Source organism: Siphateles boraxobius, unplaced genomic scaffold (genome assembly GCF_051911475.1).
Source record: "Siphateles boraxobius isolate OS27281-9 unplaced genomic scaffold, OSU_SipBor_1 9, whole genome shotgun sequence".
NCBI lineage: Eukaryota > Metazoa > Chordata > Actinopteri > Cypriniformes > Leuciscidae > Siphateles > Siphateles boraxobius.
Window position 1 is genome coordinate 24,950,270 of NW_027509219.1, and position 17,054 is coordinate 24,967,323.

At 40.7% G+C, this 17,054-nt stretch overlaps 1 protein-coding gene across 6 annotated transcripts in view; it reads right to left on the minus strand.

The window, feature by feature from the left end:
* The window catches only part of nfic (nuclear factor I/C), a 128,002-nt gene extending 112,906 nt beyond the window's left edge, over positions 1–15,096 (minus strand). The window contains exon 1 of one of the 6 annotated variants that reach the window (XM_077222966.1): positions 14,735–14,875. In XM_077222966.1, coding sequence (XP_077079081.1) covers positions 14,735–14,833 — 99 coding nt within the window. In that variant the 5' untranslated portion in view covers positions 14,834–14,875. Of the gene's footprint in view, positions 1–14,734 lie in introns of all 6 variants that reach the window. The other 5 variants (XM_077222962.1, XM_077222963.1, XM_077222960.1 and 2 more) reach the window with 5 other exon arrangements.
* Between the last annotated feature and the right edge of the window lie 1,958 nt (positions 15,097–17,054).

The window sequence follows — 17,054 nt, forward strand, 5'->3', positions numbered from 1 at the left end:
AGAGCAGATTTAGTTTCTCTTGGTCCGACGTCAAAAAAGGAGGAGGACAGAAAGCCTGCAGTACAATAGACCTAACAAAATTAACTGGAATCTTGGGAACATACCCCGGTCTAGGGTGGAGGAAAGCCTTAACCATGCCGGGTGAAAATTCCAAGCACGAGGGAGAGACAGATGGAGCTTGAATATCTCCTATTCTTTTTAATGAAGAGATAGTAAGAAGAAAGATAATTTTTAGAGTAATGAATTTCTCAGAAACTTCTTCAATGGGCTCGAACGGTGCTATAGAGAGACCTTCTAGAACAACGGAAAGGTCCCAGGTCGGCACCCTCGTGCGAACTGCTGGCCTCAGCCTCAAAGTGCCACGAAGGAAACGAGTTATAAGTGGGTGTCTCCCGAGAGAGGCTCCACTTAAAGGGACGTGGTAAGCAGACAAGGCCGCCACGTACACCTTCAGTGTGGAGTTGGATAACCCTGTGGAGAAACGCTCCTGAAGGAATTCCAGCACTGCACCCACCGGGCAGTTAACTGGGTCCAACTGGTGTTCCCCACACCAAGAGGTGAACATATTCCACCTCAAGGCATATCCTTTCCTAGTGGCCGGAGCTCTGGAGTGGAGGATGGTCTCCACGACCTCAGTCGAGAGACCAGATTCTATGAGCTGGGCCCCCTCAGAGGCCAAGCCCACAACCTCCATAGTTCTGGGCGGGGGTGAAGGATCAACCTACTCGCCTGAGAGAGAAGGTCCCTCCTGATCGGAATCTCCAGAGGAGAGCCGTCGAGGAGAGAAATTAGGTCCGCAAACCAAACTCGGGCCGGCCAGAACGGGGCTACCAATAATAGACTGACCCCGTCCCGGCAAACCCTCTCCAGAAGTCCCCAGGCATCCACCACCTCGGGATGGAGTCTCCATTCCCCGGGCCTCGGCCCCTGCCTCCACAGGATGTCTGCCCCCTGATTTAAATACCCCGGGATATAAAATCACCCTCAATGAAAGAAGCTTCCCCTGGGACCATAGAAGGATTAGGCGAGCCAGCTTGTATAACGAGCGCGAACGCAGACCCCCCCCTGATGGTTTATGTAAGAGACCACCGATGTGTTTTCTGACCAGACAAGAACATGATAACCTCTCAGGTCTTGGAGGAAATGTTTCAGAGCCTGAAACATCGCCAGGATTTCTAGACAATTATATGCCATTGAAGATGATGGTCCTGCCACAGACCCTGAGCTGGGCGACCACTCAGGATCGCCCCCCAGCCTGTGAGAGAGGCATCCGTCGTTAGTGTTACAGTCGCTGGGACCGTCTACACCCAGGCATGCAGGCGGGGTTGGCAGAATGGCCCCCTTAGGGCACAGAGAGAGAACAGGCGCCGTGTAATGCGGCGAACACCTTCCCCTCTCGGTGGGGACCACCCTCAGCATCCTGATGGTTTTGGCGTCAGGACTTCTTCTTTGACGAGGCCTTCTTGGCAACAATAACTGTCCTCAGATCAGCCCTAGACGACCTCGTCTGAGAGCGCCGCGTCTTGTCCCAGTTTTGCTGAGGAGGAGCACGAGACGCGACACTCTGTTTTGTTGCGCCCTGTGTGAGGAGCTACTCGACGGCCGGGGCTGCTCCCGCCCAGCAGCCCCGGAGACATGAACACGGAGGGAGAGAAATTTCTAGAGCGCCGCCGCCTGCTTTTTCTTTTCCTGAAACCTCTCGATGACCGAATATACTGAGTCACCGAAGAGGCCAGCAGTTGAAAGCGGGGCATCCAGGAGAAAAGACTTTTCTTTTTCTTTCATATTAGACAGGTTCAACCATAAGTGTCTCTCCATTGCCACCAGGGCTGCCATAGAACGGCAGTGGACCTCGGTGTGGAGGTCAGGAAAGAACGGAAGACACCGACGTGGAGGTGCAGCACGAGAGGGCAGAAATCTTTCATCTAGTTTACTCTTTGAACGAGATTCCTGTCTATCAGCTGGCCACTCCATGCTTAATTTTTCTACAGCATGAGCGAGCACCTCCATAAGCTCCTCACTGGCAGGAGACTGAAGTGAGGAGTCCCCAGTCTCTGCTGTATCAATACTTTCAACATCCAGTTCCTCAGAACTGGATAATTGAAGTGATGGTGCCTCAGCCCGGGCAGAAGAAACCGCAGCGTGTGCTTCCGAACCTGGATCTGAGGCACTGAATCTACCAGGTAAGGGCTGAGATAAGGCAGAGCCCGTCTAAATCCCCGCTGATAGATCCATTTGCGATCCCCACAATTGAAGCCTTCGCTGTGCCTCGGCAGCAGCGGGACCCAAACCGCGGGGAGCGCGCAACGAACCACTCTCCTCGAAGAGGGCTCGGCGGGAGCGGAGCGTTTTTATGGACAAACGCTTGCAATGCTCACAATCAGCTCCCTCGAGAGCTGACGTGGCATGCTGCACTCCCAAACGAACAACACACAGATTGTGTGTGTCCCCACCCGTAATATAGCGTGGGCAGGGATGAACACACTTTCTGAACTGCTATTCGCTCGCCATGATATGCATCGTCTCTTTTATAGTTTTTTTTATATATATAAATATATGTGAAAAACCCTGCCTAGCAACTTCTAAGGACAGACAAAAACACTTGAGACACAGACTGTTTCATACACAGAGCGCTTGCTGAAGACTCAGAAGATGATGCACTTGTGTTTTGGGGTGCTTATATAGTTTCTGGTCGATGACGTCACCCGCCTATGACATTCCGTCTCTCCATTGGACTGATTTCATACGTGCTTCATGACGAACTCACACAGGGGCGTTCCGACAGCGTTTCACGCAGCTCGAGTTCCCTGATAGGGAACAAGTGCGTACCCGAGTCCGCGTTGCTTTCACATTCACGCGAACCGCGGCAGGTTAAAGTGCAACCGAACTCAGACCACCTCGTCCAGGTAGTCTGGGGTTCGGTAGGCTACCCAGTACACCAGTTCGGTACCCTGAGGGTGCTTTCACACTGGCAGTTTAGTTGGGAACGGGCACGATTTTCATGAAAAATCGCTAATGTGAACGCTGTCATGCAGACCCGGATACGCACAAATTAATGGAAATCTTCAAAAGAGTCCGTTTGCAAGCCGCAGAAAGCCACCTGACGCCTGTTTCACAGATACTCGTAAGCGGTGCGTGTTGCGGTGAGTATGCACGTGCTATTGTGCTTTCAAATATGCTGCGCTTGCAGTGCGCAACTGATCTATGGCTGTACCACAAACGCAACATTTATTCTCTATTTTTTATTTCAAATCACTATTTTTATTATCAACGTCTTTTATAAAATATTATAAAAAAAGTTCAAACATTGCGATTCTATTTGTAGGCTACACAGTTATAGGTCTACACTCTTTCACAGACGTATTCACGTTTAAACTCAATACACGTATTATTCAATGCATACTTCTATATAGGCTAGATTTATATATTAAGTTGCTCAAGCAAGTGGCAAAACATTTGAACATATAGACCTTATCATAAATGGCAGTTTAACATATATAGAATAACTTTCAGAATGGGAATATGACATTTGCATTATCTAAATGGGTGATTCAATATAAAAATATCTATGTGAACTGTTTTGGCATATTGTTGTATACAGGACAGGTATAGAGCCGGCTTGGACACGTCATTAGAGAAACACTAAGTAAAAAAAGGACTCAACCAATTCTCTATCCTCGTTTTCGGTTTGTATCAGGAGAAATCATAGAGTAAACATTCAGAAATTTCAGTTAAATTAACTGCACAGGTTTGATGTGTTGATATGTGAGAGTTGATAGATCATATGTCATCTAAACCATCTCATAAAATGTTTGTTGGAAATGTGTTTGGTCTGTTTTTAGCCTCTTGACTCCCCCAAGCAAGCATGTAAGAAAAAAAATGAATAAAAATAAATAAAAAAACAGCCTGCAGGTAAGTAATCATTCTGACTCATAAAAGTGGACATCCTTAAGAGGGCAGACCAAAAATGGTTGTGATATTATTTTGTGGAAAGCATTACAAAGCTCATAGGGATATGTATACCAAAAATTATATTTAGCTATATCCTTATTATTGTGATTGATCCTGATTCTGTTGGGTATTTATGGTATTTAACTAATACAAGTCACCTATAATTTATCTGTGAGCGATATAGCCTACCGAAGAAATTATGAATTACTCCTTTTTATATAACAAAAAGTATTAAAAAAAACTTAGTATGTGATATAAATTTGGCTAAATGAAGAGCTAGAAGAGTTGGTACAAATGAGGTCTCTAGTGTACAAAGACTGTACAGTGAGTATAGGCTATCAATTACTATCTCTATCAAGTGTTCAGTGAATAAAACAATGCCATACTCCTACTAGTGGTGAGATGGAAATACTGCAGTGTACCATGAATAAAGTGTGGATATGTCAAAGCCTGAAGATCCTTACAATGGTCTTATTTCTTTTTAAAGTAATACCCGTCTAAAATACATCTAATGGCTGGTTAATTTCCTATTCAACTGCTGTTTAAGTGCCTTGCAGATCTAGTATGTCATATATATTTGTATTTTCTGCCTCCTCCTCAAATGGCATCATTGTAGTTGCAGTAAAGACTCTAAGCACATGTGGACTTTGCCTTGTTGTGGCCGTTTCTGTCATGAAATCACAAGTTGTTGTAATACATGATTGGCCTGCTCCACAGAGACGCAAATATACTGCCCTAGGCATATTCGAGTCTCCAATACAGCTTCACTTTTCCAAACTACTGCAAAATGAGAGGGGGAGGGGGAGACGTCTGGAAACTCTCTCTCTCTCAAGACACAGATCCAAGGCATGCAGTCCATTGCCAAGACTTTGCACCTTCTACTCAAAGAGGAACAACTTTTCCTTTACTACTCTTGCCATCTGAATGCTTACTAAGTGCAAATTGTGCTTAATTTTCCAATTTTGGATAATTTGTGGTGCTATATTACAGTCACCTTTAGGCATAAGCCAAGCAATTCTATAAAAAAACAAGTGGTTCAAATCAAGTCAGCCTCTCCCCCAGTATACATTTTAATAAACAGTACAATTTCAGGGTGCAAATGAGGGGAGAACATTGTTTAATGGTGTTATATAAGTAGCCTATATATTATTTTTACACACAGCCTATATTAAACAAAATTTCTGTAGCCTATATTCAGTGCTCTAAATAAAAGCTTGCCAACAGATATCATAAGGTGTAACAGTACATTAAAGTGGAAATGAAGCATTCAGTCAAATTAAAATTATTTAGTAAATGGATTTCCACTCTAATCAAAAATTACATAAACACGATCAATGTAGCCATTTTAAATAAAAAAGATCCTGCATGTGTTATAGCTTTTGTGGCCAGGGCGCCGCCATCTTGCAGACGCAGTACTTAAACATTCAACGTCACAGGGTTGGTTGGCTCCGTTGGATTAATAAAGATCATTATAATTTCAATTCTGGTCTTTGAATTTCTGCTTAGTTACTTTAATCGTGACTAGTAATAGAGTGGTGCAGGGATGACGCATTTTTGTAGGCCTAAACCTATAAACGAGTTAGCATTTTACCACTTCTGTTTCCATCGTCCAAAAGTCAATAGGTTTTTTTTTTTAAATGGGATTTTGGTTAAATGCCTGAAACAAGGTCTGTGGTTAACACAACCTCAAGACACTTACATGTTTTATTCTACGACATAAAATACATCAGTAGTATTACCCCACTCATAATTCTTTTAAACTTACGTGTCTTGAAAAAGGCGGTTGCTAAGTGGCTAAATGGGACTGGGCTGTCGAGGAGATTAAACATCAGCAGATGAACAGTTTAGCTCAGTCTGCTTTTACAGCCTCTTTGTGCTTATAATTGCGCTCTTACAAACTATTCTAACTCAAACTTTCAGGGAAAATGATTTTAGATAAAAACTGTAAGAGTTGTTGGCACTTACTGGTGGTAACGTTGAAGTCGTGGGACCGTGGTGTAGTTCGTTCATAGCCTACCTTTAGCTTTTTAATTCTGGGGATTGTATTTAGGCTTCAAAATTCAAAAAGTTGTGTCCATTTGTGAAAATTATCTTCAAGGACAAAACGTGTAAGTATCATTAACTTTTGTTGGTCACAGAGCTTATTTTTTGCGATAATCCAAAAGCCAATGGAAAATCCTATCAGTATTTGTTCGAGGGAACCAGTGTGATGCTCCGGGTTGACCTATAAATTTACATCATCCCTGCAGCACTTTATAGATAAACTCGTAACACATGTCTCTAAGCAATTGACCAATAGAGGGCTCCAGTGCTATTTGTAAGGCAATTCCGAGCTTCTCTTCCCTGAAGACAATACCACAAATGTGAATATTTAAATTAAAGGCAAATAACAAAACAAAAAGGTAAGCAGGTATCGGTATTAATTTCAGCATCAGTAGCAAAGGGCGACCCTCTTAAGATAGCAGCGCAACCCCAGCATGAAATGCGGCATGACGTCACTTCACATTCTCTGTAGGATTCGTATTGGACAGTACATCGACAAAATGTAAGAATCATCATTATTTGCACAAATATATTACAAAAACTATATATTACCAAAATACTATCTGAAAGTGCAAGACATCCATAAGTCGTCTTGAAGCGGATGTTGTGATAGTCTCTTCTTCCCTATATTGTGACGTATATCCGAGTGAAATGGCTTCTCAAACAAGAACAAATGTAGGGCGGGACTTGATTTTGTCTATTGGGAACTGCTTGGATTGTTATCGTTTGCTATTGCAGTGATGTCATGTGAGTGACAGGTTGTCCTGCCCTCACGCCAATCAGAGAAGAGAAGAGATGTCGCTGCTGCAGAGGGAAGAATTTAAATTAAATAAAAGATTAATCATTTATAATAAATACTGCAAATACTGTCCATTTTCTTATGCAATTCCGTTCACACTAGTTTTTATAAAGTTGAGAACAGCCAATGTTTTTGATAGTTTACTCATTTCACAGCAAAGCCCAACATATGAACAACAAAAGTAATCAATGATGTACCAGAAAGCCGATGGCAAAACCTCCAGTATTAATTGACAGAGCTAACACATGGATCCATAATACAGTAGATGCTCCCATGATGACATGATTCATGGTTCATGGAGCAGCCATGAACAAGACAGTCTGATGCTGAGAAAAGAGCTTTGCTCAGCATCAAATATCCACCATTTGCATAATGTTAGAAATGAATCACCGAATCCTCTGCGGGACTCCACTAATGGCTATTAGAAAATGATTACACCGCAGTAATTTGCCAGTAATTATGCTGTGATAAGCTAATGACCCGGCACCATGCAGCAGAGTCCAAGAACTCTAATTACATGCAGATTAGTTAGCACATGTCAAGACCTTAGGACAAGTGCACATATTCTACAGCAAAGCAGCTATCACTAATGATCTCTTCATTAATTGAATGATATATTAAATTTAAAAGAGATTAGCTGCTGATATTTGAGTCTTGAAAATGGCTTGGTGTGGGAGTCAGAATAAAACTGACAATTATAGGAATTGAAATCAACATTCAAGTTTTCCAAGTTTTACTGCCCAAGTGAAAAAAACCTATACCAATATATATATTTCACACCAAGTATACTACAAATCCATTAACATATTTACTGACATATCGCTTGAGCCTTACTGATATAATTATTGTAATTAAACTTTATTTGGTGTACTTTTTCATTGCACAATTCTTAATATTAAACCTGTGTTTTAATATCACTATTAGTAAGGATAGTAAGATCACTGTATAATATCAGTCTTTAAATGCTAGATATTTAAAGTGTACCTATATACTTCCAATAGTTCCACTTTAGCACAATCAAGAATACTTAAGTATATCTTTAGTCCGTATAACTAAAGTGCATTAAGCACAAAATTAGTTGTTTCAATTTAGCATATTTTAAGTGTATCGATTAAGTATACCAATAGTACAATTTCAGGGTATTTATATTAAGTATCCAACATAAATATGTAAATGCATTTGTATACTTAGCATAAAATAGATGTAGGCCTATTTCAAATACATTTTGGTAAATTCATTTTTCACTATAGGGTGGACTAGGTTTAAGCTTGGTCTGTGAAACTGGGCATGCGTGTTTTATTTTAAGTCTGGTCTATAATAGCATGTGTATAGTATCATATTATGGATTTACACACTTTGTTAAGATGCTTAAAGGGTTAGATGACAACACGTTGGAGAAAAAAGTCACACGTTTGGAATGACACAAGGTAAATGATGACAGAATTTTCATTTTGGGTTAACTATAAGCATATTTAACATCTCTTTTAAAGATTATATACTAGAGTATGCAGTATGCAAAACCGTCTGGGAAAACTGCTAAGATGTTATGATAGCATCGCACAAGCTAAAAATGAGCTAACTGTCTTACTTTTGAAATTAGCTATTTGACTTAAAATTAAATACATAAAGAGAAAACTCTAGTCCTGATTGGCCGTCTAAGTTCAAGTAGCACCTACTCAATTCTATTAAAATGTAAATTGTTATTATGACCTAACAGCTTTACGTCACACAAAAATTCTGTTCAGTTGTGGTTAAGGTTCAATCATGGAAAACAGAAAAACACAACAAAAAAGCAATATGAGATGTTTGACCCTTTACAGATGTGTATCTGTGGTGTTGTGCTTTATCCCAACTATGAATCATTTTCATGTGCTATGTATTTCAGTTTTGGACACACCTCAAAGCTTAATTCCATTTTCTAACACAGATAAACAATGTTACATGCCGCAGAACTACAAAGATGATGCATGAGGTTTTGCCTGAAGCGGCAGTGTTTAGGGGTTGGTGCTTTGGCTAGAGTAGAGTGGTTGGATTTGTTCTGAATAAAAACAAAAGAGTAAAGTGTGACAACCCTAAATAAAACATTATGGAAAGTAGGCCTACCTGTAGAGCATGCATAGAGTATTAAAGCAACACAGAATAAAATAATAAATATTGGTGAAAAGTAAAAGAAAACTTTCTCCTTTAAACAATTAATTATTTTATTTAACCTAAGCTAACCTAAACTAGTTATTTACGTAAATTTGCCATTGTACAACAAACATATTTTCTCCATTCACTGGATAACTATCTGGAGAAATATATAGCTAGCATAACTACACCAGACGAACCTAAAAGCGAAGCGTTGTCTCCCCCTTGTGGTGACATGTAATATTTCAGCCTAAACAGAATTATATATAGGCCTTTTTTTCTATTAAGATGTTTTCATAAATGTGTTAAAGATGAGACTAATGTAACAAATGAGTTAATCAGATAAATATTTTATATTTGAGAACCCTAAAATGATTAGGGCTGTGACCGCCGTATAAAGATTTTTTGTCCCCTAGTGTTAATATTAGTGGTAGACTTTCTACATTCTTAACCCTCATACTTACAGTTCAAAGTATCAACATTTTATGAACTGCATGTTGAATCAAGTAGATAGTATGGGTAGTGGGTACTAAAGCAAAGCATTGAAAGGGATGACCAAAGGCTGAGAGAGTATAGGCACAACATCGCATGCAGCTGTCTAAAGATCCCCTCACAGATGGTGTCAGGATTATACTGGACGACTGGCATGCAAATGCAAAACAAAATATTTTCCTTTAAGGTGGTGGATTATCCGGGGGCCAAAAGATTGCTTTTTCAGTGCCTCTGCAATGCAGTTCATTAAGAGAGGAGCATTAAAGCTTGAAGATCCACTTGGCATGACTGGAAATGTTTAATTGTAAGGCATAAAGACTTAATTGAGTTGCTCTACAGTTGCAGCAGTTACAGTTCTGCTCATGAGTTTACATACCCCTTGCAGAATGTGCATTATGAGCTGGAATTAGATGGTAAATTACTCATTTTTGTCTTCGGGGGAAACATGTATATATCTAATGTAGCTTCTGAAGGGTAGTGCTAAATTAATAAATAAGGAGGAAGAATAATGTTCACCTCCCAGGTATTGTGTTGCTGCGTTGAGCGTCTGTGAATGTTTTCACCTTTTATAATAGTTGTATACGAGTCACTCAATTGTTCTGTGTGAAAAGATGGATCTCAAAGTCACACAGTCACTAAAGGGTTTAAATATGCAGAAGATGCTAGAAAACCAAAGAATGTGTGGAGGATTTATCTGAAGAAGAATGGTTCACTATTAACTGGTTTATATGTGTAAATTCAGTTATTTTGTCGTGTGGATTATATGTAAACATCTTTTAAGTTATGAAAACAGCTATTCAAGGCAGCATATATGAACATGATCCCTCTTATTTTGTTAATATTATCTTGCATATTCTGCGAAGGGTTTGTAAACTTATGAGCAGAACTGAGCTGTCAAAACAAGCTGTATCAATAGGATAGACCAACAATGAAAGATTCTGTCTTCATTTACTCACACTCATCTCATTCTAATCCTGTTCGACTTGCACGCACATTACAGCATATTCGAAGCATACAAATGAGAACTGAGAGCTAGTGGAGATGATGATTCGTGAATAATGACTGTTTGTAATATGTATAAGAGCTCGACAGCTCCTTTGATTATTTTTCTTGGGTTTAGTAATTCAATATATGTGTTTGGAGCAACATAACAGTGAGTAAATGATAAATTTAATTTTGGGTGAGCTATTGCTTTAATTGTAATAAAATTGTTAGGTGCAAAATTACCTGTACTGCTAGTAGTCAATAATAGCAATAAGAAAGAAAAAAGTATCATGATATTTCCATGTTTTTTGATGCAGTATCATGGTAATGCCGTGATATTCTATTAATTAATTTTGAGTATGGTGTAAATATATGAATATGGCAATCATTCCCTGCCATAGCATATATTGAAGTACCATTGTATTAGCATCGTCTCGGTTTACGTATGTTAACCTCCCATTGCCAGCTGTTTTACTCCCTGACCGAGGGAACACTTGGCACGGATGCACTGGCACGCGGAGGTTCTAGGTGACTTTCCCCCAAAGGTACTTAACACCATCACTTCAGCGAGACGTACGTACACCTGTAGCGGCCTTTTTAAGCGGCTCAGAGCGAGACGAACTGCTAGCAACTCGAGGCGGTTGATGTGCCAATGCAGTTGGGGGCCCGTCCACAGACCTGACACTGGATGCCCGTTGTATGTGACACCCCAGCCGGTGGCAGAGGCATCTGTGAACACCACAGCATGCCTGGACACCTGTTCCAAGGGCACTCCTGCCCGCAGGAAAGAGGGGTCTGACCACGGGCTGAAGGTCTGGTAACATGCCGGTGCTCTTGTCACCCGGTGAGTGCCATGATGCCACGCCCATCTCAGGACTCGGCCATGAAGCCAGTGCTGAAGCGGTCTCATATGGAGCAGCCCGAGCTCTTGGCGGGGGCCTGGACGGGCGGGGCGCCCTGCCTGCGACTGGCTCCTCGGCGCCACTTAGGTGGAGGCTGCTGCGGCACGGGAGGAGGGCAGACGCAGGAGGAAGAGGCCGATCTGGCGGTCACAGCCAGAGATGACATTCCTGGACCACCATAGTGGACATCGCACGACCCACCGACCACGCAGTCAACTTCGTCGCACGAAGCGAGAGGTTAGGGCACAGTTGCATGGCAATGGCCCGCTCCGCTGGTGGGATACGCGTGTAACCCTTAGCCGCCCCACCCAGGATTCACCCTCCCACCTCAGCCGGTACTGACTGACGCATCTATGAGGCCTGTTAGTGTGTCTCCTCTCCTCAATGACCATTCTCTCTAATTTAAGCCTTTCTGCTCTCTCTACTGCTGGGAATGATTCATGTCAGTTTCCAGACGTCTGAAGTCATGGGCTGGAACCACAACCCTCGTGCTGTCCCACTCTCATGCTGTAGAAAATCACTACGGGGGAAAGATTCATGGGCTCTGGTACAAATTTTGCCATCCTCTCTGTTTTGAGTTACCTTCAAACTCTGCTGTTTAATGGGGTTTGGCGGTACAACCCTGAGGCGTACTTCCTGTTAAGTCTAAAGTGTTACGCATGCTGGTATTCGCAATTCATCCCATGCTGATGTAAGCCTGACCACGTGTGTCACTACACCGTCACAATGCTGGATGTCAAGCATGGCAGCAAAAAAGGTTCTGCTTAATAAGAAAATCTAATAACTGATACATTTACTGCGCCAAATTGAGTATTTAAATTATTTTAACATTTTCCACAACTTTGCAGGTTATTAACAAAGCAATTAAGCCAGTAATAAACAAAAATCAATTGATTTTTCAAATTCTTAAAGGGATTGTTCCCCAAATTATTTTTTAAAAATAATTTAGTAAAAATAATTCAAGTTGTTCCAAATGTATATGCATTTGTTTATCTGAGCAACACAAACGACAATATTTTGGGGAAAAAATATTATAGATTTTTTGTCCATATAATTAAAGTCAGTCGGGTCCAATGCTGTTTTGACTTTCATTGTATGAAGAAGACAAAAACACAGGAGACCTTTTCTTTAAAAAAAAACACCTTCTTTTTGTTCCACATAAGAAAGATTTGGAACTACATGAAAGAGAGTAAATGATGATAATTTTTTTATTTTTGATGAACAACAATCCCTTTAAGCCACAAGAAAACCTCTAGTGTGCCCAGAGACCAAATGGCCCTTCCCAACAAAAATATAAGATTGTTCTTATAGCGTGAGCTCTTTTAAACCCAAAAGTTTGATTTGCCCTGAGCTTCAGCTGAAGTGTAATTCTGTAAAAATCCAACTAAGTTGTAACCATGTTTGTATTTAATTCAAAAACCCCATTAGCCAAAACTAATCTCCTCTGCACAATTTAGCCCCTACTTTAGGAAATCCCAAATTCTGAGGAGATGTTCATTTGATTAAGTTTTATCCTCTCCCTCTTATTTCATGAGTAGGAAGGGAATCAGTTTTGACTGTATTTCAAACAAACTTTGGTTTCTGAGCTACAGCATAGTGAATAAAATGAATGTTTGTGAGCTGCAAAGTGCCACACACACACCTGATCATTTAAGAAACCCACAGGTTTACATGTCTCACATAAATCTACATATATATTTTTTTGTTCCCAAGAAGACCTCCAGCACTGAAGTTACTATGAAAATGGAGTCTATAGAGGAGCTAAGCAAGCATAAACATCTCCACCCACACATAAAATGCAAAAAACAAGATGAATTGCGATCACTTTGAAAACATTTTTGCTTCTCTCTTTTGTAAGTTGATTTTCATTTTCCGCTTGGTTTTCAAAGGTTGTGGCTTCAAACAACACAACATGTGTAACCCACCCACATGTCTTGAGCTGAGCACTTCTGAGTCAAAAAACATCACCAAGTTGCATATGCATTCAACACTTTATATGCATTACACCTGATATAGTCTTAACAAGCAACCTAATGAAATTGCATAATGCATTGAAGATGTATTATAAGATAGGAGGAAATAAATAGCTTGCTAGAATGTATACCATATAAAGGTCTAAAGAACAGCAGATTTTTTTAGTTAAATTAAACAAATCATGTTTTGGGGTACGTATGGAACCGAACGAGTGAAGCTTACAAGAAGGATCAAAGCATGAAGTGAATGAGTGAGAACATGTGTGAAACACCGGCTACGAGAGCAAGGCCATTTCTCAAACTGGGCTTGACAAACAATCAAAGCCCTTCATTTGTGATTAGTTATTAGTAAAGGCTCATAGCAAATGTTAATTGCCAAGTTAATTTAAACAAAACTGTGGGTGGCTAACGCAGTAAAGAGTGAAAAGGAGGGAGGACAGAGAGGAAGAAAGAAACCAAGAGGAGGATAAAGGGAGGGCAATCACTTTTGTTATAACAGAGACGAAACAGGGAACAGAATCAATCCATTATCGATGAATAAATAAGCAAAACCGAAGACTTGAACACTGAGCAAACAAAGAGCGTTCCAACAGAAACTGGCTGAGAGAAGAAAAGAGCTCTCCAACTCTGGAGAACACGTTAGGATAAGCTAAAAGCACGAAGCATGTGAAATAAAACACATGGACGAAACTTAATGTGCTAATGATAATGTGAAACTAACAAAATCAGCCCATGTAGAACAGGAGCTGTACATATTGTGATATTCAAATGAATTTCAAAGCATTCTGCTCCAAAACAGCTTGATTTTATGCCACATGTCATTTTGGAATCATTACAACAAAGCATTGTGGACAGTTATATGAGGTAAGTTAAGAAAAAAACTTTTGGGTTTGATAAACTTTAAATAAAAAATGAGCTTGTTTTTCACAACAAAAAGAGAGAGAAGTTAAAGAACATCAAATTATATCTATTATATCTAAAAAGTCAAATTATATCTATATCAATTTTATTTATTTAAATAAAATATATTATTGCACATAAAATCACAAATTCTCAAATATATGAAATATGTTTTAATTTATTCATTCAAATTAGGTCAAATTAATTTTTAAGAAAGTAAATTTCCTACAATGTCAACGAATTTTAGATGAAGAAAAAATTCCCAGAAACTGCGTCTAGATCACAAAAGCCTCCTCTCAACAACATAGCGCTCAGCTATATTTCCAAAGTCATCTGAGGTCACCTGCTCATCACACTACAAATAACACGTCAGACCCCTCAAACAATTGCCCTGCTGCCAATTATGTTGTGACTGGTAAACAAAAGATATATATATATATATATATATATATATATATATATATATATATATATATATATGCAAAACCTGCAACAGGTTGAACATGTTAAAGCAGGTTTGTTTGAAGTTTCTTTAAAGTAGGTAAAATAATACAACTCACCATCCACCAGGTCTTGGCTGTCATATCATAACACAGCTGCCATTTCACGGCATTCTCTGCCGCGTTGCCACTCGTGTGTGTGATGCTGGGGAGCTCCATAAAGAGAGACAGGAAGCGAAAGAGAGAGAGAAAAGGAGATGTGGATGTTCTCAGAGCAGTCCCAAATTCAGCCAAACAGGAGAAACAAGAGGAACAGAAGTGCAAATCATCCTCGGCTGTCTCTTTCTTGCTCTCATCTTTACCTCCCTGTGTGGCACAGAGAGAGACTGGACAGTTTAGAGGGACAGAGAGCGAGAGAGAGAGAGAGAGCATGAGGGTGAGACCTAAAGGATTAAGATTTCGACAACAGTTCCCACTCAAGAGTCCACACTCTTCAAGCAGAACATGCATACACCCAGACCACATCACCACCACCACCGGCTGCTAGACAGACCAGCTAATGCCAGCTGTGTTAACAGTCACACACTCACACAAAACCACACTGCTTTGGTTTTATAAAGCACATGTATGAAGAAATTGGGAGTTGATGCCAAAAATCGTATGAGGATAGAGAGAACATACGTAGTGTGCAGCTTTCAAACATGCTATTTTCTTACAAGCACAGCTCACACACACAATTGAACAACAAAAAGTCAATCCTACATCGAGACTTGGCCACAATGATGTCATCTAACATCAACAGGTTTTTTTTTTCTTTTGACCTTATTAAATCACGAGTTTCCTATCTGTATGGCTGTGTATTGGAGTCGGGTTGCAGAAGCCCCGTCTTCATGCAGTAGTGAATCTCCTGCTTTGAGACCACACAGCTGGCAACCAGGGCACTGATTCTGTCCTCTTCATCATCTTTGATTCACACAGAGCTGAATAGAAAACATTTCTGTGAGAAGAAATAAAAAAAATTTCTTGCAAGAATATGGAAATTAAAATGTTTTTTTTTCCCACCACCTCCATTAACCACATGGCAATGAGAAGTCCGGCCCTTGCTTGGCCACAGGAGTGCTGAGTGAGTGTGGGGGATATGTGGGCAGTGTTTGTTTGGTTTACTTGCTTTTTCTTTTCCTTTTGTTAATTTTGGAATTTTTGTTTTTATCGTGCATCAAAGGACTAAGTGTCAAAAGCCCCCTTTTAATTAAACATATTACAAGCCATCCTATTTTTCATGCGTGGCCATTTTTAACCTTAATATGAATGACTTCCGGTGTTGTTCGCTTCCATTACCTATAGGAGCTAATGAATCGGATGTCTTGAACATTTAAAAAAAATAGCTTACTACTGCGTTCCAAAGTAAAGTGGATAGACCTATTACTATACAAGTAGAAATCGTCTCAGGTTACGTATGTAACCCTGGTTCCCTGATAGGGAACGAGACGCTGCGTTTGAGACGCGATGGGAACGCTCTGCGTGATTACGTCGTGAAGCACGTGTAAAATCAGTCCAATGGAAGCCCACTACGACATAGGTGACGTCATAGACCAGGAAACTATATAGCAGCCCTGAAATCAGACCGCGACAGCTTCTGAAAAACCTGAAACAAATCGATCAGGGCATGCAGGAAGTATGGCAGGCAAACGCAGCGTCTTGTTCCCTATCAGGGAACCAGGGTTACATACGTAACCTGAGACGTTCCCTTTCAAGGGAACTCGAGCTGCGTTTGAGACGCGATGGGAACCCCATACCCACTACGCCATAGTGACAAATGCCCGTTCTGTGTGAAGTCCTGCGCACACTAAGAAGCAAGCAACCTCGCCCCAGGAGTGGAGAGGTCAAGGTCATAAAACCTGACAAATGTATGCGGAGAGGACCATCCTGCCGCATTACACACGTCAAGAAGGGAAACTCCCGAAATTAAGGCCATAGAGGCCGCCATACTCCGAGTAGAATGGGCCCGCACAGCCATAGGTGAAGGCTGTCCCGCCGCTTCATAAGCCAATGAATAGCCTCGACTATCCATTTACTCATCACCTGTTTAGATGCAGGGCATCCTCTCTTGAGTGAAAACAAACAAATAATTGCTCAGATTTACGCCACAGAGAAGCTCTGTGAATGTAGGCATCTAAAGCCCGGACTGGACATAACAGGTTAAGCTGTTCCTGATCTGGGGTATTAAGGGGAGGAGGATAAAAGGCCTGCCGCACTATTGGGCCCCCAACATTTAGTGGGACCTTAGGAATACAACCCGGTCTAGGGTAGAGGAATGCTTTCACCATACTAGGTGCAAATTCCAGGCATGAAGGAGCAACCGACAGAGCATGAAAATCACCAATTCTCTTGATAGACGAAATAGCAAGGAGAAATATAATCTTTAGAGTGAGGAATTTTT